At 41.3% G+C, this 24,917-nt stretch overlaps 1 protein-coding gene across 2 annotated transcripts; it reads right to left on the bottom strand.

The window, feature by feature from the left end:
* Window positions 1–2,197: 2,197 nt before the first annotated feature.
* limd1a (LIM domains containing 1a) lies at window positions 2,198–23,502 on the bottom strand. Of its 2 annotated transcripts, none has more exons than XM_084356706.1 (8): window positions 21,667–23,502; window positions 15,494–15,595; window positions 9,587–9,654; window positions 8,228–8,290; window positions 7,606–7,736; window positions 6,590–6,641; window positions 4,342–4,410; window positions 2,198–3,608 (listed from the first exon to the last, which is right to left on the bottom strand). In XM_084356706.1, the coding sequence occupies exons 1-8, from the start codon at window positions 22,883–22,885 to the stop codon at window positions 3,471–3,473; spliced, it is 1,842 nt and encodes a 613-aa protein (XP_084212832.1). In that variant the 5' UTR covers window positions 22,886–23,502; the 3' UTR covers window positions 2,198–3,470. The 2 variants fall into 2 exon arrangements, with proteins under 2 accessions (XP_084212832.1, XP_084212831.1); XM_084356705.1 differs by having other exon boundaries at window positions 8,228–8,295; window positions 9,589–9,654.
* Between the last annotated feature and the right edge of the window lie 1,415 nt (window positions 23,503–24,917).

Genomic DNA, 24,917 nt, shown 5'->3' with positions numbered 1-24,917 from the left:
AACTCCAAACCTTCTTTGACTGCTCTTGATGAGTATAAGTAAAAGTCGTCATTTTCTGTCCTACTGCTTTTGCCTGAGCGTAACATTTATCCCTTACAACATAAAGTGTTTGAATCGTCAGAAAGGTTGCATGAAATAAAAATACTCAATTAAATACCTAAAATGTATACATAAGCGCAGTTACTTGGGTAAATGTACTTAGATGATCACATTCCATCACCACCAGTATCAGAGTAGACAGAATCAAGTAAAGACCTGCTGTGAGACTGCAACATTTTCACACTTTCTTCTGATTTCATTGAACAAATTGAACAAACAGGCAGTCGGTATGAAATTCAAACTTTATTAAAAAAAATAAAAAAAAAGTGATGATATTGACTTCATTTACACTTGTCATAGGAAAGGTGATCTCCACCTGCAAACTCTTTGTCAATGGCTCTGTGCTCGATGACCTGGGAGAAATAAAATCATATTTGAAGCATCTAGGAAAAGCAGTTAATTGCTGTGACCACATTACTGTTTAAGGACCTGCATTTGTTTTTCACTTTGGGATCTCCACGGCTGTTTACTTGGGAGAACATACATACAAATAATCATTTCAGGGTGCAGTTATGACATCAAATGTGAATATATCAATAAACCATACTATAACCCCAACACATGCATGAGGATTTTGGTCATGGTTTCATATATTTTATAACATTATGATGATGCACAGTTAGTTGTACTGAAAATAAAAATGTATCATAGTCTGAGTTTGGGGTTTTGTTATTTCCTGTTTTATTTTTCTCACCTCATGGGTCTTGTTTCACTTTCCAGTTCCTCCCTTTGTCTGTGTTCCCGCCTTTGTGATTATCTGCATCTCCCTGATGTCACCTGTGTGCAATTGTCCCGACCTAACACTGTGCATATAGTCTGTTTGTACTTTTTGTTTTGTTTTGTTTTTGCTGTTGTTCTTGGATTTCCTGAGTTTTGCTGTCTGTAATTTATGCAAATTCATGTAACTAAAGCTCGCTTTTCGTTAAGTTCTTGTCTGCCTGGGTGTCTTGCATTTGGGTCCCCTTTGTTTTGCTGTGACAAAATGTCCTTTTACATACATTTGTACATTTTTTAAATGAACTGTAGTTTGTCGTCAGTCACCCCCCTGTGGTGGAGGTGGCTTCCTCTTGTCTAGCTACACAGCTTCAGTCACATTCAGAAAGCCCATCCCTTTTCTTCCCATTGACGATGTTTACATTGGAATGTGACTGGAAACAACAGGACTTGGTCCCAGTTCCCATTTGGGTGTGAACGCAGCAGGACTGTCGGTTCCCGTCAGCAAAGAAGCAGTGGATGATTTTAATACTTGTTACTATCGGGATGTAATACTTGATCACAGATTCCTTCCTGCTCGCGTGTTTTACACGTGGCACATGTAACTGTGACTTGCAACAAAGGGCCCAAAGTTGGAGTTGAACCATCGCCGGTACAAGTACTCCTCCTTGATAAGCACTCTACTCAATTTAGCCCACATCCGGGCCAGTGGCGCAATGGATAACGCGTCTGACTACGGATCAGAAGATTCTAGGTTCGACTCCTGGCTGGCTCGATCTTTTCTTTTTCAGAATATTCGGTTCACCTATGTTCGGTTGATTCATTGTAGGGCACGTCGAGAGAAAAAGTCACCGAAGCCATGGAAACTACCACTAATTTGTTTCTATCTTATAATATGTACAGTGGAATACATGGGCTGCTGCTAAAATCTGCAATTTAATGGGATTCTGTACAACTTTAAGTCAGTTTTACTTTAATTGCGCAATTGGCGAATCAGCCAATCGCGTTTCCCTCTATTACCACAAATCTACCAGGATTTGTATGCTATGACCAATCAGCACTGGTATCTCTACCAAGATCTACCAAGAATTGACCAATCCAAATGCCTGGAGACAGTATTCAGGCTACTGGAACTTTAAATTAACATTGATTTGACTTTGATTTTGACAAGACTTTTGAAAGCAGGCCACTCCTTTGTGGTTGTTAATACAAAAACAAAAACACAGTACATTTTAATGAACAAACTGTGGCTCACGTTAATGGTGTGTGTTGATGAAGGTTCTCAGTCATCAAGGTCATGCTAATTGTAAGTGCTGTATATCTATATTCTAAGCAATATCTTTTTCTAATGTAAAAAATCCCGAATTAAAATACAAAGTTTGGTCTATTGAAATGCATTTATTAAATATTTTCTTTACAACAATCATACAACACATATGTTTGTTCTTCGTCATAACTACAGATGGCTATGAAATAAAGACCTCAAATGACAAGCAACATTAGTGTTAAGTTAGTAAACTCAAGACAGGAATAACATGGATGGCAGAGTAGGCAATCAAAACTGTACTTCCCACTGCAAATTAAACTAGTATTTCAGGGGGTTTGCACAAAAGTCAAAATTTAACAAAAGTATATGGGTATAGGTCTACTATATATATATATATATCTTTTTTAAATATACAATGGTTGCAAATGTAACACAATACATAGATCTAATGGCCTAACACTAACCTCTTCATAGATGCATAGAGAACTCACAAATCTATCTCTGCTTAGAGCAGACTGCATGTGACTAATAATGGCTGCTCATCTTGTACAGAAAAGTACAACTTGGCTCTCTGAAACCTTCTTTCTCAGACTCAACAAATGAGAAAAGCCATAGAAATGTGAGATAGTAAGCCCGAAGCACACAAAGGCATAGCAACCTTGAGGATAATGGCGCTGTTTTACTTATCTATGGAATGGTTGTGTTAAAAAAATATTTGATATAATTTATTGCATATGGAAAATGAACAATAATGTTACCACTTTGAGAAGAAAATGAACAGTGGTAACTGGTTCAAAAATGGAAAAGGAAGGAATTGCTGATATGCTTTGCCTTTTTAAAATCATGTTGAACACAAATTTGTTGCTTTTTTGGGGGATATTTGTCCTTTGTAAATGTCATTATTGCATGTAGAAACTGATGTGGAGGCACAACAGGCATCCAGGACATTCTGTAAAAAACCTCTAATCTCACGAGAGCCTTTAGTTAGAAGATTCATGGACACATTTACTGTAATTTCACAGCATAAGTGTGAATGTGAAGTTGACTACCAGATACTTTCACAGCCAATGTAACTTATGTTTTACATTTAAAATAAGTCATATGACAACACTTCAGTCATTCAGTATGCAGCCAGAATAACGTAATGCTTCACTGCATTCAAAGTAGGGCTTTGGTGTATTGTAATACTTCATTATTGGGTGAAAACGTCCTAAGGCTTATTGGAAACTTCATTAACATTCATGTGAAAATACACATCAAACATGATTTGACACTTCGCATTAATCAATCCTCTACAACAAGAATTGTACATAATGCACTCCTGCTGTCAGTCACTCCGAGGCAGTTCTTCCGTTTATCCACCAGGTGTCTCCCTCCACCTATGGTAGTGTTAATAGGAGGCGGTGGCAGCGACGGGAGAGGAGCTGCCTGGCTCGATATTCTTCAGGTGGCAGGAGTGGCAGAGAAGGTGGCCGTTCAGAGGGTAGCAGCGGTGACCCTCCTCGTCGTTCAGCTCCATCTTACATTCCTGGACAACAAAAAGGAGGGACAAAGATGAGACACCTCCACTGAAAGGTTACATGAGCTTGAACAGAGGGATAGAGGATAATTGGTCTGATCTCTGCCCTGTATTAGCCTCTTTTCCAACCACAGAAAGACTGGACAGCAATAACTACCTTGGAAGTGTAAAAATACAGCAGTTAGAACAGGTTCATTTAAACATTTGCAAAATGATTTAAACTTCTCCTTTTCAGCAAATCTCAAATTAAAAGAAAAAATAATGTGCTCTGGTTGATAAAGGATGCCATATCTGCTTCATGGCTTCCAGTTTCAAATCTGTTTACAAAGACAAGGTGCTGCACTTTGAGCTACTTGAGAAAACCTCCAGAAAGACACAGCCACTCAACAGTTGAGCACTATCTTGACCGGGAGCTGCTACTCACAGCCCACTGATTTGTATTTACATGAAGTAAGGAACAGCACCTGTCAATCAGCCTTTGGACGAAAAAAAAGAAATAAGAAGAGGCACTTGAGTAAAATGATGAGATAGGGATGATGAGGTGTTGCATACCTGCTTTCCTAAGCAGTACATAATTACAGCCAAGACTGTAATTAAGATCAGGGATCTACTCATAATGATTTCTCTTAATGAGCCATTCAGAGCGTCCCTGGCTCAGAGCCACTAAAACATGCATATTTTCAAATGCAAAGCTTTATTTTCAGTTGTGTAACCATCTGAAATGTGACCTGTTTCAACCCACCTCGCAGTGATAGCATTCCACATGATAGTCTTTGTCCATGGATACAACGCGAATGGTTTCATCAGAGCCCTGGAAAGAAATTCACACAGACAAATGCAACTGAAGCCAATCTCGCCAGAAGACTCTCCACTGTCTTATTCTGTTAAGCCTGACAAAAGCTTCAAAAGATCGATAAAAGAGTGTGCGCACCGTGATGTCAGCCAAGAGCTGAGTTCTCTGTACTTTTAAACTACTCCTCTGCATTACAACCTTGGGGCTTAAGGGTTTGTCATTCATCTTTCATAAGCTACAGTATCAGTGAAGTTCTATTATATTTTCAGAATTTACTATTCACTGTTTTACTACTAAAAAAAAGAACTCATACTCAAAAACCTTGTAACACGCTAGGTCTTACAGAGAAGTCAAATTGGCATACATAATTATAGACACAAGATATAGCCACAAGGGGCTGAAGATGGTAGTAAATCATTAAAAAAATCTGTACAAAGATCTTCTATCTCAGATTGTTTGTGCTCTTTGTCCCAATGATTATTCACTTCCATAGAGACAGAAGCTGTTTCTTTTTCAGTCATCTCTCTGTTTACAGTAATAGCCTGAGAGGGAACTCCCCTGAACAATCGTTACATAAATTACATAAATGCAGAAGGCAGACTGAGCCCCCTACCCCAACACACACACACACACACACACACCAACACACACTACCTCTCCTCTAAATACCGGCCTCACCGCTTACTCAAAGGGGAGGGCAGGGGACATTCCACCAAAGTCAACTCTAATTTTGGACATTTCTTTGCCTTTGTCAGCATGTCCTGTCTGAGTGTGAACTGAACTTCTCCCTACAGTCCAATCTGCTCTTCCGTGACACCACATCAAATCAAAGCTCAGAGATATTAGGCCTCACAGTGTTTCGACCTGTGGTCTAGTGGGAAATATGGCTACATTGAACTATCTGCTACTTGCACAGCTAAGTTTAGAGTTTGGGTCATGAGTGAGTCAACATGAACAGATAATGATTTATAGTCTGCTGAGCTCCTGGTGCTTGAAGGTCCACAGGTAAAGATGAACAACTTGGTTCACAAGAGGGCCGGTCGTCCTCCAGAGTCAGGTTAAAACATCCATGAATTAATGATCATATTGTTATGTGCATCTAGGTTCATTTATTGCAGGGAAATTAAGAAACATGGCACTGATCACCCTAACAAACAACATAATCCTCAGTCAACAGCAACCACTGGGTGTATCTTAAGTTCATACGAGTGTGTCACTCAATATTTAAGTTATCACAGTCACTTGTAAACTGAGAAGCAAGGCATTTGTGGATGAGGCAAAAGGATGCGCATGGTTTAAGTCAGGCTACAGCCCTTCATTCCCTGTCTCTCTCTCTCCCCTAATCTCCTGACATCTCTCCACTATTAGTTTACTAATACAGGCACGTCATGTCACAAAAATACATGAAAAAAACTTTTAACTAACACATGCTGCTAGAACATGACACAAGACGCTGCACTGTCTGGAGCGTAATCAAACAAAACACACAACATAAGGGTCAGCAATGTGGATAAAATTCGTGGTGCACTAATTAGAACCTGATGGATATATCAGTCAGCCAATATTGGCCTATCATAGATTTTTCTGAATCAGCCTCTGTTGGCCAATATGCACCAATAACATGGTTTTTTGTTTTTTTTTAAGAGAAAATAAAATACAGAATAAGATTGGGTAGTTAAAATTTATTACATTTCCAGTGCACTGAGGTAATTTTTGGAAGTTTATCAAACTGTAAAATATCCTGCCTCCATTAGATCTTTGTCGCAAGTGTTTTTATAACCACATCATTGCAAAAAATGTTCGTATATAGGGAGATATATCATATCAGGACTTTTTTACTAACTAATATCGTATTAACATTGGCCCCAGAAAACGAGTATCAGTCTCTAATAATAATTAGCAGACAACTACCTATGTCCACTTAGGTATTCAAAATCCACTGGTCAAAACTAAATCCCAATGGGTGAAATGGTTTTATGGTTTTCCTCGAACTTATACATTTAAAACAAATATAAATCCTTTTGAAGGATAAACATCTCGATCTGTGAAAGATTTGGGACATTTTTAACTGATTGATTGACACATATGAACCCCAATACCTTTAATATGAGAACTTGAGTTCACATATGTGTCAAAAACATGATAAAATGAGAGAATATATGATAATATCTAATCATGACCCAGAGTGTTGGCTTACCTCTGAGGGCAGGATGGGCTGTTTACATGCTGCACATTTAGGCGCCAGGACCCTGAAAGAGTGAGATACACAATGATTTAAGTTTTTGAACTGCATTCAAACAAGCGACTGGATGAACAGATCTCCGTTCTGTTTATGACCTAAATTCAAATTCCCTCTATCTAGAGACTATTAATGTCCCAGGTCATATTTGATGGCCTTCCCCCAACCTTTAAATCCGCTGAGCCCCCCCCTCTCCCTCCTGACTCTGACCAGATTCAAGATTCTGATTCGTCTACGAAGATGCCAGGTTTACAGATGTGCTGGCTTTCTCCTCACGCACGTGATCCCCCAAATCCAGACAGGAGATGGAAAAACAAAAAGCAAAATGAATTCATTATTTCCACACACATGGCTGGCACCTGGATGTCTGAGGGAATAACAAAGGGCCTCTCAGTGTGGATGGGCATGACTGTGGGTAAAAGTCAAACACATACTGTATACACAATAAGGTTTGTCTGATTTAATCAGCGGAGAGAACATGTGGGAGCTGCCAGACAGTGATCGGCCATGTGCCTGGCTGTGCTGTACATGTTGTCCCAGCAGGGAGAAGAAAGCCTATAGCTGTTGAGGCACAACAGGTGCTTCTGTTGTACTTCCACACACGAAAACCATGATTTTTTCACTCAGATGTTAAACTGAATATTGTCCTCACAGAGCTTGTCACTGTTGAGTTTGGACCAGAGGAGCACGGCAATCTTCACACCTCTAACTGAACGGCGATCTTTTCTCCCTCCCCCCCCCTCTCCTTTCATCCCTGACTACACTTCTCATGTGTCCACTACACGTGGCTCAGAGAGACTCGGCCGACCCTTCTCTACTACATCCTGCAATAACAAGGGAAAGTTAAGCAGCTGTGCTGTCACTTAAATTGCAATATGACACCTAGACATTTTTTTTTTCCATTGTCACGCTAAAATAACTTAACACAGATAAATCCAGGTCCTGCACTCATGTCCCCTTGAAATGATGCTCACCTGTGGTAGTCTTTGAGACAGTAGATCTTATTTTCAGTGTCCACAGTGAAGGGCACTCCATCAAGGCTCTCATTACAGATGACACAGCGGAAACAGCCAGGGTGGTATGACTTTCCGAGGGCCTGCAGGATCTATAAAGACAGAAATGAGCAAAGAATAATGGGACATCAATACTCCATTAAATCCCGCTACTGCTATTTTACATTTCCTCAATATTTGTATCCAATTAAATTAAAATAGCCATTGTTCTTAAAAAATCTTTGCCTTTAGATTAGATGAATTTTTCATGATCCCTGAGGGGATATTGGGTCCTAACAGCAGCTAAAAATAAGATAAAGCCAAGAATAAGCCCACCCAGAGTATTCAGGATAATATGTAAGTAATTACTCATATCAATTGTGCGTGTGTGTGTCAGTTAGATTTTTACCCATGAGACTGTATGTGTGTGTGTGAGACGCACATGCACAGCCAAAGCTTCCTCCTGAGTCTTTAACCAGATGTGCCCACAAAAAGCTCATTTAGGGTGAAGTAACTCTGAGTTTCTGCTGAGATCACCGGGCTCGGACCCACAGACACAAACACACAAAAGTACACACAGCTGGAGAGAAGAGCAGACACTAACCATGTCCATGATCAGATGTCCACATGCGTTGCACTTGTCTGCAGACTGCTGGAAACCGGAGTACTTCAACAGAGAGAAAAAAGACGACAGTGAGGTCATTGGAATTTGGTTTTTTAAAGGATGGTTGAAATTTCTGACTTTGTTTCAGACTGAGCAACTGCAGTGTCTCTAAGGCATAATTTAAAGCAGGCTATACAGTTTAGCATGTGTAGTTGTGCTAAAATCCCTCCTAAAAATCACTGGTTTCAGTTTCTTAGAAACTAGCTAGCTATTTGTCTCCTTTGAGACAAATGGAAAGAAAATGTCAAAATAAAACGTTAGGTGTTTATATATTTAAAGGTTTTCTCGTATTCTGAGCCAGAAATCTCCACTTCAGCTTTATTTCTACGTAAATTCTGAAGATTTTTTTTTACCGAGGGGACAGTATTTTCTGATTTAAGTAGAGATATGAGAAAAGTCTGTAAAAACCTTGGGATATAGAACGTCTACGAAGTTAAGCAAGGATTTTGAACCTGGCTTTATCCAATATATCCCAGATTTCTGTTCTGACAATGATGCACATTGGTACATTTTTAATTAGATAATGCATCAATTGCATATTTAAACTTAAACTTCATGCTGACATGTATCATAAGTGTCTCCCCTGTGGATTACTGGACACATTTTTCAGTCAATATGATTGTGGTTCTTGCATTAACTCATACAGTATTTAAATCAGTCAATTCAGCTTTTGGATGTGTTATTATGTATGAGCAGTGTCAGTCAAGAGAAGCCACATTAACAGGCCTGGCAGAAGAGCAGATGTAATTAACAGCACATAGAGGGAGCAGAGCCAGAGCAAATTTAATTCTGTATAAATTCTGATTTTAATTGTCCAACTAAGAGGTTTTAGTGGAAAGGCAATTAGAAGGGGTTTTACACAGACAGTGCTCCTGGGGTAAACAAGCACCAAACTACTGACGGTGTGACTAAAAGGATGAGTTGGGGTAATACTTACAGCTAACAAAAAAGGGTGGATATCATATGAAGACGAAACATGCCGGAAATTTACATTTTCAAGGGCTTTCAATTGTGTTTAATGTGCGTCCTATTATTTGCATACTCAAAGTACGCACAGTCATTCTGCACTGGTGTGAACAGCCTGATCACCCTCCACCCTACAAACATAGCAAAGCATCTTCTCCAGTTACTGACCTCCTTCCAGTCTCACCCAAGGGAGAAAACTGATATGAATCAGCGGCATTAGGTGCTAAAACTGGGCCACGAGGTCAAAGTCTCCAACCGATATTTTGTATTTAAGTTGAAGGCTCATACCTCAGTTGAGATATACAAGATATTGATCGTGTATTGGCTGCTCACCAGAAAGTCCTCTTCGCAGAAAACCTTCCCTCCGACATAGTAGAACGCCTTCCCTCTGAGCCTTCGACCTGCAGACAGACAGACAGACAGACAGAAAAGTCCATTTGTATCATTTCATTGGAGCAATACACAGCAAGATCCTCACCTGGGACTCTTAAAGACACACTCTTAAAAAAAGAACTACTGAATGATAATAAGTTGATTAAAGCAGACAAGAAAAGGTAAGTCAATGAAAGCATGTTGAAATGTTTTAGTGGAAAATCTTGCAAAGTCATGAGCCCAGTCTCAGAAAATAGTTACAGCACTACTGCATAAAGACCGTGGTGATTAATTACACCCATTTGAAGGTAATGGACCCTCTTGCAATATTCATTATATCCTGCTGAATCCGAGGCAGATAAATCAAACAGCGGATCTGTGGTGTGCTGGTGTCTTAATATAATATTGCTGGGACACAGAGCAGGCTTCAGTAGGACAAGGAAGATCATCTGGATCAAACACACGTGGGAAAAACCAGGATTAAATCCAATTACTAGACAGGTTCAACTGATTAAACACTCCTCTGTATTTCATGGCAACCACAGGCCAAGACCTACAACGACCTGCTATTCTTCTTCTTTGTTCCTTTCTGGTGTCTCTCCACATGCTGTGAGCTTCCTGACTGTCTGTGTGCTTTAATAGTTCTACGTCTGGATCTGGCGGGCACACACACACAAACACCAAAACACTTCACATAGCTATTCCTGTCCAGGTCCCACAGGAAGAGGGAACATTCCTCACATTTTCTGAGAGGGAAGGTGAAGGAGGGGACAGCAGGGCAGAGGAGGGGTTAACCTCAGTAAACAGGAGCCTCCTTTATCTCCCATGTTCCATCACATGCTCTGTTTGCCTGATTACTTCAATCCAGATAGTCTCATTATCTCTTTGTCTCTCAAATGATATACTGTGTATATGCATTTAAAGGTCCCATACAGGAGAAAGTGAAATTTCATGTCTTTTTTGATAAGAACGCAGTTCTATGTGTTATATAAATACTGTAGTATCAAGTATCAAAACGCTAAATCCACATTGAAATGTACACAGTTTGTATTCACAAACTATGCCTTCAAACGAGCCATCAGGACTTCTGTGAGGTTTTGACATCATCACAACTATTCAGTCACCGCCCTCAGCAATGCCCCAAGTAAAGCCATGGTTGCAAAAAAACAAACAAACAGCAGAGCTGATGCAGAAAACACGGTGGGCACTGCCTGCTCAGGTCTGTGAGAGCTGACCAATCACAGCAGCCTGGCCTTTTAGACAGGCACTAAAACTTTTGGAACACGAAATGACATCAAAGAACTGGTGAAGGAAGCTCGGCTGTTGCGTCACCTCGAGTTGCCTGTGTCTTGGTCAAAAAAGCTGCGTTGGAACACACTGCAAAGACTACATTTCACTTCCAGCTAGCTTGTACATTCTGCAACTGCGTGAGAGGAAATATCTCTCCATACAGTACCACCAGTCTGCATTCACTATTCAAAAATGGGAAACTGCAGCAGCGTCAATATAGATCATACTTCTCTCACTTATGGGTTCTTCTGCCGCATCTACAAGCTCAGTCTGCCAAAAGAACTGCCAGTAAAGGACGACTAGTTCCAGTGTTGCGGGACACACAACACACAACAGCTAAGGCCACAGACGCTCACCAACAGCCCTAAAACTGAACTTTCAAACAGAGGGTGAATAGAGGCACTGCAGCAATGGACAGTATGGGAAAAACAATGTGTTTTTGAACATGAAAGCATGTAAACATTATTAAATAGACACCCAAAATAAACGTATGAGCCAGAAATTGAGCATAACATGGCTCATTTAATATCACTGGGAGCATTAGACGATCAAGGACAATGTTGCAAATTGCTGATGATGGTTTTTGCATCCATGTGATGAAGCCCTCTGCTTTGTCGGTATTTCATTTGCTGTATTGGCTAAGAGCAGACATTACAGCCTGCTGATTTTATCCCTACACCCTTTAACAATTGATTTTCAAGTTTTAAGAGTTTTCCACAAGCTTTACTATCATTCAAATTTCCTGTAATAGAGGTCCTTGCTATATTTCACCCATTTCAGGACATAGACCTACTCAGAGATCAGTGCAATCAAACTACAAAGGGAAGAAAATCATTATTTTACTCTAGTCGGGGAAAAAAAGAGCTGAGCTAAAGAGGTTGACCCTACTATTCTCTACTTGTCTCTTAAAATCAGCAGACTATTGATCGAAGCTATACTTTCACTGTCTGGAAGGGTCAACGAGCAATACACCCTGTTGTTCTTTGCTGAGCCCGAATTACAAGTTGAATACATCATGAGAAAAGAAAAAAAAAGAAAGAAATCAGAAAGAAATTGAAGCCTCGTGATTCATCTCATTATATCAATGGCAAATGAAATTCTCTGAACCAGTTATTCACAATTACATTATCCTACTTTAATAGAATAATAATAGTCATGCAGTAACCAAGGTCTGGCCAAGGTTTACACAATAACCTAAGTGGAGACCAGTCATTTCGATGGAGGCCAAGGTGTGGAACTGGTCTGGGCTAATTACTGACAGGCAGTCTTGGAACTGTGTCCCTATAGGAAGGAGGGAAGGGTGAAGAGGATGAAAATGAGATATGAACATTCCTCTTCTTCACATTCCTTTCCTTTTTTTCCCAGCGAGTCAGAGAGGGAAGGCTCTGAGCTTTGCGGAAAGATAAGAGCTTAATTAAAGTCAGGAGTCAGGGCTGACTATTTTAAAGGACCAGAAAGAACAGTGACTATTGCACTTTCATAAAAATGTAAAATACCTGAGGGATGGAACAAAACACAAGGCCGTTTTCTAATTAAAACATTCTACGAATTCCCTTATGTAATCCCGTTCAGAAAATAAGGAATTCACAATGACCCTACCACGACTTACTAATCAAGCCTCGACCCTGTTCGTTGCTGTGAGTAAATTACTCAAGTGAGACATCTCAGCAAAAGAGCCACGTCTCTTTCATACCAATTTCACATTCAAAGCCCGTTTACTCTAAGATTCAGTTTGCTGAAAATATCTATGTTCATTGACCAAAAAGTAGTGGTGACTAATAAAACATATTTTTATCACCATCACGCTGGCCATGAAATTACACTAACTGGCAAATTAAGAAGAAGCCCCAGCTAGACGTCAGCTGACCTCTGAACAATGGTGTCGGTTTGGTGGAGACTACGAGATTAGCTAGCACGATGAACCGAGGAAGGAGAGAAGAGCTAATGTGTGCACTTCAATACTGTTCAATATCATATTGTTTTCCTCACAGATTTTCCTTATATCATGCAGGCCTTCAAGATTTCTTTCTGGTCATCCCAATGTATTTTTCAGACCATGAACAGCACCTGGAACATTTGGTCAAAGTCCTGACAATCTACCCACCAGATGTTAACATACCAGTGGATTCAGGACCAATCAGATCCTTGTTTTTATTCTCCAAAGCCTGCCAACAGGCAGGGAAAAGAGAGCGGATATTATGAAAGCAGATTCTCAGAATGTTCCTTACAAACTCAAATTACACCTTCACTGCTGCTCTATTAGTATTATAAAAAAGACTCTTAATGTGTCAATAGGGAGACACATATAGATGTGAAGGCATTTCTATCTGTGGTAAATGTTACATATAAGTATACAGGGAAAAATACAAAACAATATCATATAAGGACAGGCTATTTGTTTCTTTTTCACAGATTATGCGATTATCCCACTGTGTAAACAGGTTTCCCTGATTACAGACTTGAGCTTAATCTCCAACTGGAATTGGGTTTTACTGTTAACTGTTTGCAAACAGTCAATGATTAGCCTGAAGGGAAGCCCCCCTGCAGCGCAGTGCCGAATCCCAGACATGCAGTCAGGCTGCATGTCTACTCGCCACCAGGAATGTTCTCCTGCCTTTCCGTCACCTTGGGGGAACTGGTGGAGTTAGGGCATGGCAGGAAGTTCATAAAGACTTGTTATGCAATTCAACAAGCGTGACAGCTGCCTTGACATACAGATTCTGATGGGGATGCCTACCATACAAGCAGCATGCTACATTAGGGATGCAAATTTTAAATGCAGAGCTCCCGTCTGCTGATATTCAACAAGTGGCTCAACAAAATCCAATCCATATTTAGGCTACTAAATGGCTAAAATGTAATGATATTGGTTTGTATAGTGTCTTTTTGTATTTTTTTATGTAAAAAAATAAATACATTTGCTCATACCAGCACTTTGTATTTTATTTTGATATTTTTGAAAAGCAAGTATGTGTAATTTGTAACAAGATGCTTTTGATGCATTTGTACCCACCTCTGATTGTCAGTTATTACATTTTTAGTCTAAAAAAATCTTAATAGTGATTAACCAATTAATCATTAATTATTAACATACATATCTGACTGCATCACACTGTTTACTGTGTGGGTGTAAGAATACTGAGGCATGCGTATGTATGAGTGTGCCCCCACATCCTGGTTGCGTGTGGTAAATGGTGTGCTCCCCTGAAAGGTCTCCCTGTCCACTGTACGCCCATCTTGTTGCGCCCAGCTGACATAACAGCACCCAGTGTCCTCCTGGAGCCGGACCTACAGAGGGCCCCTGTGCCTGCATTCCTCCCCAGCAGAGATGCTTTTCCCTGGGGCCACTCACAGCGAGTACAACCCTTATGCCCTCACGTGGAGCCAGCTATGAGAGGTATGTGGTGTGTAAACTCCTCTACCCCCACTTTAGACATCAGCTTCACTCAGAGCCACATTGTGTCTCCTCTTTTTCATCTTACACAAGCACACACACACACGCACAATGAGTGTAAAAAGAAAACACAGGGATGTTAATCATACATTTGGGGGCGTAAGCAGCGAGGTCAAAGGTGATGCAGAATAATGGCCATGAGCAGAGGTCACGGCAGTGCCATAAATACTCCACATACCCACCATCTGATAATTGGGACAAAGATTTAATTGGTTGGATCAGAGAACCAGAGAGTCCAAGCAGGAAGCTACAGGTCACACATATATTGGACAGAGCAGTAAGAGCAATGAACCTCAACTGATACCTGGCTGCTCCCTAATTGGTTGGGTTAACTGTCTTAACTGTCAAAACCAAAAACCTGGCCAACAGTGACACACAATACAGAGGTCACATTGACAGAACAGATGAATAGACGAATATTAGACAGTTCACTTTTATGCAGTGGAAACTTTATGCTACCTTTCCTGTGTGATTTTCAGTGTTAGCTGTCCCAACACACATGTAGTTTATTCAAACTCATTATGTCTTAAAAGTTAAAACTGCATCTGTCTCATGTAATTAAAACCAAAAGAACACAAACAAAGAACAGATATTGTCTTTGAAGTTGTTGTAGAAGTATTTCTAAACAAATAAGCCCTGTAGATAACTCGTACAAGGTGCGACAAGCCGTTATTGTTTCATTACAAGCGCGATGAAGTACCTGCTGACACTTATAATCCTCGCCTTTCTCAAGTCTGAGATTTTCAGTCTCAAGATTTGCACCAGATTTGGAAACACTCAGAGCATTAATCTATACTAAAAGCTATTTTGTTTACTGATGGATGAACTAGGGCGGCAAAAAGTCTTGCTCTGTGTGGGCAGGAGGAGTGACTGGCACACCCAGAAACCAAACACCAGCGGCACAGGACAGTAATCCCCAAATAATTGTGTGTTTTTGCTCGGGCGAGTGAACGACTAAAGAGGAAGGTACCACTTTTAAATCAAGAGGACAGGGTCTTTAGAAGTTCATTATTCAGGAGGTGATGTGAACTTTACATGTGAATCAACCGAGGAGAGAAGGTGAAAGTGCTTAAATGGTAACAAAAGACTCAGTGAAGGTGTGTTGTGTATGTGTTTGTACTTACTGCAGGCGCTGCAGGTAAAGCAGCTGTCGTGGTAAAGGCTACCCATAGCTTGGCAGGCCTGGTTGGCTCCATACACGGCCTTGTTGCACTTAACGCAGACTCCTGGAACGCAACACAACAAATGAAAAAGTCAGATGAAGACATTTTAATTACTTACACAATAAAAATCAAGACAATGGTCACACACTACATTGATCATATGCTAGATCTGAGATATAAATTAAGACACTGTTTATTGTATCGACACAAAAAAGAGTTGTGATGGCTATGATCCTGAATCAACCAGACAAAAACAATGGAGACAGAGAAAAAAAAATCACTTCACAAAAGTCAGGAAGCTGGTTAGCCGGCTGTATCAGTGAAAGCGGAAATATATCCTTATTTGCTTGTTTGACTTGGCTCAGAGACTGAGAGGTCTGTTAATAAAGTCTTTGATCAAATGTTCCTACCCTAACAGACACGGGAGTAATATTAATCCATCCACTCATCCAAGCCAACTAGATTTGTAAAGAACATGCAGAAGAAATAAAAAATGTAAAAAGAAAAAAAAAGAATTAGAGATAAAAAGAAGATGAAAGCAAGAGTTTTATCTCCTGTGTTGGATGAATAATACCAGTTCAGGCCTTTAAAAAGCAAATCACATGAGAGTGTGTCAGGCAATATTACATAATCTCTCCTTTGACTTTGAACAGCTCATGAACAACACAGGGCATCCATGTGATCAATAAATAACAACTTTTTATGTGCAGCCGCTTCTGATGCAACACTGCTTTCCTGATTTGAGACCTGCCATAAAAATACTATCTTTGATCGCTCCACTTCCCTGCCATTACCTCATGTCTCCCTCTGAGCCTGCACTGCATGACACGCCGTGATATGACAACCGACATGTGGAGTATGACAAGTGACAACCCCCATCACTGCCGGCCCTAACGGGCAGTCAGCTAGCAGCTAAATCAATCAGATATGGTGTGACATGATCATCCAATCATCAAGTTTTAACCCAAAGTAACACTGATAGAAGAGGCGATGGCATTGATGGAAGATGAAAGCAAGACCCGGAGCTTCTCTTTTAGTGTGCATGAGGTTATTTGTGTGTGGTGGTTTTATAGGAAAACTCCCTGGAGACAGAAGTAGAGCTCAGCAGATGAGCGTGGCCCAGCCCAGCCCAGCTCAGCCCAGCCCAGGTCCTCCTCGAACACTCACAAAGAAACTTCTGTTTCCACTGTATCCAACACACATCACGCGGCTGCCTCCACCAAAACACACTGTTATTTTATAACCTTTTTCAAATGTTTCTCTTCATAGACTCTCAGTAATACAACACACAACTTAGCTATATATAATTCAACTAAAGCCTCTCCTAATGCCACAACAGAGGACACATCATCAGGGGCCCCAACGGCTGGAAAGAAGATTTAGAGATAATAGAGGGATATTATTAGAAAGCTGAAGAATGTTGCTCTTACGTAAACATTTTTGCTTACATGGAAACACAATAAAGTAGTCGTGCCTTCAAACTACTGCAATTAAATGAGTGAAGGCTTTTTAAATCACATTCTCTTCTTTTCTTCAGTGAATGTTGACTACAAACAACTCATGTCACAGAGCAAACAATGAAGCAGGTATAAGATTCTCAGGAACACATACTGTAAAGAACACACTCTCTTTCAGGACTTTTTAAAGATCTGACACAGAGCCAAGGACATTTTCCCCCTTAAATTTTTTATAGCTCTGAATTGTATGCCCCATGAGAACAAAAATGCAATAAAAGTCTCTCTTTCTCTTTTCCTGTTCAGGACCTAAAAATTCCTTATTTTCATAGGAACCTCCTCGCCGGTTGGGCCACTACAAATCTGCTTTTGGCCAGAGTCCTATGTTCCAAAACAGTGTGATTATTCAGGGGACTGACTGCTTGCTTCAAGCGGGGGGAGGGGAAGCAAAACATGCAGCCAAAACTTCACCCCTCCAACCCTCCCTCACCTTTCCCAGCTGTCAAAACTCCCAGTAGATGGCTGCTCGCTGGCCAATATGCCACTGCCTGAAAACGAGACCCTCACTACACACTGAAGCAGCTAGTGAGTGATATCACTTCAACAGTTTCAGATTCATCTATAACACATCCACAACATGATAAAACCTTGACTTTAAGGGTAGAAAATGTATGTACATAGCACCTCATTCACTAAGAAGTATCTAAAACACTGAATAGATGGAGCTGTGTTGTGCCACCTCCCTATCATGTAAATTTTTATCCATTGCTTTGACTTTTTTGCTTGCTCGCTAACTAGTTCATGCAATCTCTATGGTAAAACATGACTTCAGACTGTTTCAACTTGGCTCAGGATGGTTTACAGTGTGCACCTCTACTATTGTAGCTGGAAGCTTAAAGTAGTTGTGAAAATAACACTTCCCCAATAAACCCCAAGTATTCAGATCTTAAGTAGTAGACTTAGCAATGAAAGACTTTTCTCACTCACAATTTTGACTAAATTCCATCTACAACCATATCCACCACATTATTAATTAAACTTAAAAAGTAGTAGTAAATGATCATGTACGTCACACTCTCATTCACTATAATGTACTGAAAGCTGAGTCACCTACGGCATCATTTTCTAACTTTTACCACAGCAGACAGACACCACACCCAGAAGAAGTGACAACGCATATTAAATTTGGTTAAATACCACAGGCCATATATTCATAGACAAACAGACACATGGATGTGAATGAAAGGAAATCACACACACACACACACACACACACACACACACATACACACACACACACACACACACACACACAAATAAAAGTCAGCCTCCAAAAGCCTGCCAAAGTAGAAGCCAAGAATCCCTGGGAAGAGTTAAGACGAAGGTTTCCACTCAGCAGCCAGATGGGATAAATTAATCCTCCATCTTAACACAACACTAAACGTTCATCTGAATGAGTGTGTGTGTGTGTGTGTGTGTGTGTGTGTGTGTGTGTGTGTGTGAAAGTCAGAGGAAGCAGGGAGGCTAAACATTGGGATGTCCCACCACTTCTCCCCTCTTGGATAAAGTTGTCTATAAATCAAATCCTCTAAGGCTCTCGTGGTCAAGGACAAAGAAGCATCCATGGACTTCTCTTCCATTTGTCTGCTCATCCATTCAACTGCACCGCAGGCACCTCGAAACTCATCTGGGACTCCCCTCCCCTTCGCATCCTAAGACCTCATTTCTAGAATTCCTTGCTCTCTTCCTTCAGACATTCCTCAGTGTTCCCCTGGTGCAGCCATTTGGCATTGGATCCATTTTCCCAGAACTTCCAGCTGCAGTTCTGCCAATCAGAACTAGGTGTACGTTTGGGAACTCTGATGGATCCTGGCATAAAAGGACACAGCTCAATGGATCATTTAAACACGGCTGTGTCACTTAAATTCAGTCCTGTCACCTCAACATCAGGTTTAACTTAATAATGTTCAAATACAATGGGATCTACAAATATGGCAATCTATGCAACAGGGTTGAGCTGACAGATGATGGCATCATACATCACTGATAGCTGAAAGTCATTAACTTCTGAGGACTGTGCCATCATAACATTGTGATTTAAAATGCCCCCACCTGAGAACACAATAAAGTGGTGTCCCCTCAGAGTTGCTTTAAGGCAGCAATAGCTGGCATTTGGCACTAATGTTATGTCTCCATGTCCCGTTTATTATTTTCTTATTAAACCTGCTCATTTTGGCCAAAGGCACCAAATTCACATTGGAGGCAGCGCTGTTTGTTTTCTGCTGTTAGTGTGTTTCTTTCAAGCATGCGGTGCAGAGACAAAGACCCTTTTAAATGTATGTCAGTGATGATGGGAGTTTTATCTCTGCTGGGTGAATTCAGTGGGTAACGAAAGTGGGAAACAGCAGTGACGACAGTGGTGGGCTAATGAGCAACCACTGCCGTAAGCCAACTCTGAGGGGACACACTACCCCAATGACAACTTCATCCTCCAACTTGATGTTTCACTAAGGACATTGTCATAAGCCAATTCGGTAGACACAACTCAGCGTTTATACGCAAGTTCAACTAACTATTATTTTCACAATCTACCATTTAGTCTACAAAATGTCATGAAAGTGCTCATCAACATTTCGCAGAGACGAAAGTTACTTCTTCAAATTGCTTCTTTTGCCCAGCCAACAGTCAAAAATACAAAGACTCTGCATTTATTGTCTTAAAGGACAAAGAAAAGCAGATAAATCCTTACATTTAAGAAGCTGAAACTAGCAAATGTTTAACAAAACAAAAAAATGACTGAAACAATTAACTGATTATTGAAATAGTTGGGAACAAATTTTCTTTTGATTGACTAATCATTGCAGCTCTAATATTAAGTGTATTTAAAATGTCATATACACTTTGAAGGTCAACTTTGATGAAACTTAAGGTTTTTAAATTAAACTAGCCTACACAAGTTTATTCTGGCGTGAAAGCATGAGTCAGAGGATGAGCTATGGTCTGGTGGGAAACTCCATCCAGGAACTGTGTGTGGGCCATGTGGGACTGTGTGTGAAAAAAGACATATACTGTACAAATTTAAAACCTACACTTCTGCTGATTGCACACTGTGCTCTCCCACGCGACCGTTATTTTAACGTCTCTGTGCTATTTCTGAGCCGTGTCGTGACAGTGACGTAGGCCAGAACATCTTTCCTTACACACCAACATAAGCACATCAACGGGCTGAGGAAAGCTGTGAATTACAATCGTGGCATTCCAGCAGGAAATTCCTCCAGTGGAGAGGCAAGGGCGGGCCGTGTGTGTGTGTTTGTGTGTAATGGGGGTGCTCTGTGGCTTCGAACACGATATCACCCATCTCACACTCTTTCTCTCACTAGTGGGACATCCCGTTTTCATGAATGGCCTTGGCTGCAAACACCTGGCCACCACGTGATTACCAGCTCTCTCTGGCACAAACAAACTCCCAGCAACACGCATACATCTCACCTATTTATTGCATCTGCCTCCGGGAAAAGATCCTGTCAGCTGACCTCACAGCAGAACATGTGTTTTTACAATGTTGCATTAATTTCCTGATAGTGCTCCTCCAAATAGCGCAGCGGATGTATGAGGAATAGAAACCAGAGCATTCTGCTGATGATGGACATTTTTCAAAAACCCTGCCTGCCTCTGTTTGTCAGCCAGTGACCTTGTGCATTGATTCAAATATTAGTTGCATCTGAGTTGATTTTCGTAATGTCCTACTTTTTCTGTATTTTCTATGCTCCTGTAAAGCACTTTGAATTGCTTTGTGTCTGAATGGTGGTATATAAATAAGCTTGCCTTTCCTTATAAGACTTGACCCCTCTTTTTCATGCCTTGATACTAATATAATACACTTTAAATATATCTAATTCCAAGAAACGCATGGACAGATCCAGGTGGCTCAGAAAACAAGAAATGATGTCCAAGATAAAATATGCACTGTCTTACAAAAATGTGCCCCAAAAAGCCAGAACTAACAGCCCCAGGTGTTGTTTTTCATCACCATCTTCCCTGTGCACACGTGTTCATCAGCTGCACAAGCATGCATGGCATGCTCACAAAAAGAGTCATGAGAAATGTGCAAGCACAGGTCTGTAATAATGACATCATTTGTAAAACAGTGAATGCCACTGCCAGTCAAACTAACTCAACGTGGGATGGAACATTAATACAATCAGACTAACCAATTAAATCTCTGGGGAGGAGATAAGAGGGCAACAATCTTCTGTCTGTCCTTGGCCCCGCGTTTTATCGATGAAGGGTTTGTTTCAGTGGCCAAGAGGGCAGACAATGAATCATTTAAAAACAACATGAAACTAATTAGAAAATTATTCTGTCTGCATTCCATATGAGAAAAGAAAAGGCCTCCCACAGCGTCTGCCTACTAAATTCAGCTATTCTATCAGCAAAGAGACCATGACTGAAGAATGCCATCAAACAAAGACAAGACAACTGGGTGGCACTCCTGATTAAACTACAGAAACAAACACACAAGGGAAACACAGACAGCGTGACAAAGGGTGACTGTGTGTGTATGTGTAAATCAAAAACAAGTGGATTTATGTTCTGAACTGTGGGTAGGCGGTTCTGTCGTTCAATGGTGGCCTAACTGAGAAGACCCTTATTGATGTGGGGTAGTTGAGACTGTCTTACCAAAGTAGTCAGCCTTCGGTTGGGCATCCATCTCTTTTTCCAGCCGCTTAGTGAGGGCCTCTAATTTTATTTCAGCTGCTGAAGGTTGTTCAGGAGGCTGTGTGTGGAGAGGCTGGCAATGTGGTTGGCCATTCCTGGGGGAGCACGGGACTTCAGCTTCAGCACTGGCAGCCTGTGCAGGTATTTGGCTGTTGCCTTGAGTCTGGCTGCTGCTTTTGGAAACACTGCCAGGGATCAAGGGGGAAGTTGCCATCTGGGCTTTGGGTTGAAGTGTCTCAGAGGTTGCAGGTAGAAGCGACGAAGCTGACACAGGACCATTATGGTTGGTAGAGGGTCTTGAAGTTTGAGAAGGTGGCACGTAATGGGCTGCAGTCTGTGTGGAAGGCTGCTTCATGTGCATGTCAGCTCCTCCTGTGAAGGCACTCAGAGGCAGGGCAGGGATGAGGTCTGGTTTAGCTGAGCCAGGGGGCTCTCCGGCCCATCCCCTGGCTGGCCCAGCGGAGGAGAGTGGGCTCTGGTTTACAAGCGGGGTGACAGTCTGGTTCTGCTGGGGTGGGACACTGTTGGCAGTGGGAAGTGCAGACTGGTGCTGTAATGGGCTGCTGCTCCCAGACCCAGACAAAGATGGGGAGCGCTGGCTCTCACTGGAAGGGGCCCAGGCATCAGGCTGGATGACGGGGTTGCGAGCATGTGTGGGCGCGCTGTGAGCCGCGCTTCCTGGGCTGGGAGGAGTAGGGGTGGTGTGCTGGTATGAATGTGGCTCTAAGCGCTCCTTATTATCGTAATTGTTTCCGTAGCCATATGCCCTGCCGGCTGGAGGTTCAGACTGAATGCCTGTGTGGTGTTTCTGGCCGTCAAACTGCGCGTACTGATTCCCAGTCGTGGTGCCCGGCACAGGGCCAGACAGTATCGGGGGCTTCGCGGCCGCCTCACCCGGCTGCCTGTAACTATTGATGGGCGGTCTGTCTTTGGTGTAATGTGCGCTGTTGTATCCACCATTCATTTTAATGGCCTGTGTGGTTTTCGCCATCTCCTCTTGGTGTTTCTGCATGTGTATTTTAGTCATTTTGGAGGCGAAAACTTTTCTTGTCTCTTCAAAGTCGGGGTTGTTTCCTGCATCCCTCCTGGTCCGAAATAAACCATCTCTGGATGCTTCATACATGTTTAAGTCCTCGATAAACTTACTCGCCTCGAGTCCTAAATCCTCGTATTTATCCATTTCGAAGTTTGTCTGCTTCAATAAACTAAAGCAAAGTTGTTGTTTTTTCAGATTAAACTCTAACTAAATCACAAGTCTGTAAAAGAGTGATATTCCCAGAGTGAATTATTAGCTTACAGTCCAGCAGCTCGAAGTCTTGAGAGGAGACAGGGGTCCGGACCCAGGGCGAAACTTTTCTGTTATTCCAAACTTTCCAGCTCTTTTTATAGTCCGGGTTAAATCACTGAAAAGTTAAAAACTCCGCGTCCTCCTCGGTGAAACTTCCCCTCCGTAGCTCCGTCCGTCCAGCTCAGCTCAGCTCAGCTCTGCTCTGCCCAGAACAAGCCGCCGTCTGTCTGGTTATAAATGCGAGCAGATCCCAGATCCGATAGCCCGGACGACCCCACAAACTGCCCCCTCCTCCCGCTTTACAGTCCCAGCGGGGAACCTTCATTCAAAACTTTACCCTCCGCTCCGCTGTCAGGACAGTCACACTTGAAGTGGTTAAAATAAGATGATATCTCGTTAAAGTCGCGACGGTGACCAGATAAAGTAGTCTGCCGTTAACGAGCAGACCGTGGGATAACCGTTGAGCACGCAGCCGTACGTGGCCGCCGGTCGGTTCGACAGTTGGGACAGAAAACAGGGAACAGTTTGTTTTAAAGGTACAGTGCTCACTTTAACGCAAGTAAAAGTAGTGCGTTAGCTTACACAACTAGCTTTTCTATCCAAAAATAGCGAACTGGGGGCAGATATTCGTCAGCATGTTCCGCTAAAAAGTGTCCCCGACATCCGGTGTCATATTCATAAAAGAGCTGGTTGACTCAGCTTCTCTTTGAGTCAGCATTTTTATTTAGCTCCATGAAATTAAAGGGATGTTTTTTTTGCTTTGGTGGAATATACTCAGGTGCTAACTTAAAGGGGCACTATGTAGCTTATATTTTTATATTTATATGTGTGTGTTAATGAGGTAATAATACCAACTCAGACATATCTTTTTTTCCCTCCAGAATAAACAAGCTGTTCTCAGAGGTAAGTTAAGCGCCCAGAACACTTTGAAGCTAGAAAGGTGGCAGGGTCCGCCAAATATAAACAAAAGTAAAACAGTGTGAATTTGTGTTTGTTTGTTTATTCAGTCACGAAAACACAGACTTTGTTAATTTAGTTTGTTATGGCATTGAAAAACACATCAGTCAATGAAGATCTTTCTCTTCTGATAAAAATTTCTTCCCCAGAACTACGTAGTGCACCTTTAAGTGTAATTTTGAGGTATTGTACTGTTTCTGCTACGTTTCAGCCTTCTTCAAGTCAACTAGGTCTTAAGGACATATTGTACTCCATTGTAATACAGTTACTAGTTAGCTACTTTCAAAACCCTATAAAACATTTAATCTGCTTATAAAATATGAAACTATCCACCAACATGCATCATATTTAAAGTAAGCTCCACTTCCACCAACTTTTATGCATAATAATTCCTACTCTAATAATATGTAATTATACTCACAGGGGCTGTTTTTCTGCATTGAGAACTCACACTGTTCAGTTTGAACACATTTTGCTAATAATAGACCAACTTACATAACACTTTCATTGCAGAACGTTTAATGTAGTGGAGTGTTTTTACAGTGTAGCATAGCTATTTTTTACTGAAGAATCCTCTTCTACCACCACTTATGGGTTTAGTGATGGGAAGGAATAAGAAAGTAAAGCAAATGGGGGATGGGCAAATATTTTGGGATGCTTTTTTTAGAAGGGGAGAGTGTTTTAATCTGGCACCCTAAATGTTCAATTAACGTTAATATCTGGCTTTGAAAACATACAGGGTAAATAGATATATTCTCATTTGATTTTAATTAACCAGCAGATGAATGTAACCTGTAGGACACAACCTTTAAGATTCCTGCAACTCATAAACAATCTGGTGGAGCAAATCCTCATAACTGTAACTACTGCATGGGTGTGTTTTTCTTGTGGTTGTGGGGGGTATTTACAGTGCATGTGCCCCCTCTGTTTTGGTTGAATGATGTCACACATTCCTGCTCATGAAACC

The sequence above is a fragment of the Pagrus pagrus genome, assembly GCF_965226575.1.
Source record: "Pagrus pagrus genome assembly, chromosome: 7".
Taxonomy (NCBI): Eukaryota; Metazoa; Chordata; class Actinopteri; order Spariformes; family Sparidae; genus Pagrus; species Pagrus pagrus.
The sequence above is the reverse complement of the archived record's forward strand: the minus strand, read 5'-3'. Positions and strand labels throughout refer to the sequence as shown.

Excerpts from the sequence above, each read along its gene's own strand:
- limd1a (XM_084356705.1), bottom strand. The coding sequence starts at position 22,885 with ATGGATAAATACGAGGATTTAGGACTCGAGGCGAGTAAGTTTATCGAG. Across the intron at positions 6,642-7,605 it reads TGTCTCAAAGACTACCACAG|GGTCCTGGCGCCTAAATGTG; the intron begins GTGAGCATCATT and ends TCACTCTTTCAG. Across the intron at positions 4,411-6,589 it reads AGCCCATCCTGCCCTCAGAG|GGCTCTGATGAAACCATTCG; the intron begins GTAAGCCAACAC and ends ATTTCTTTCCAG.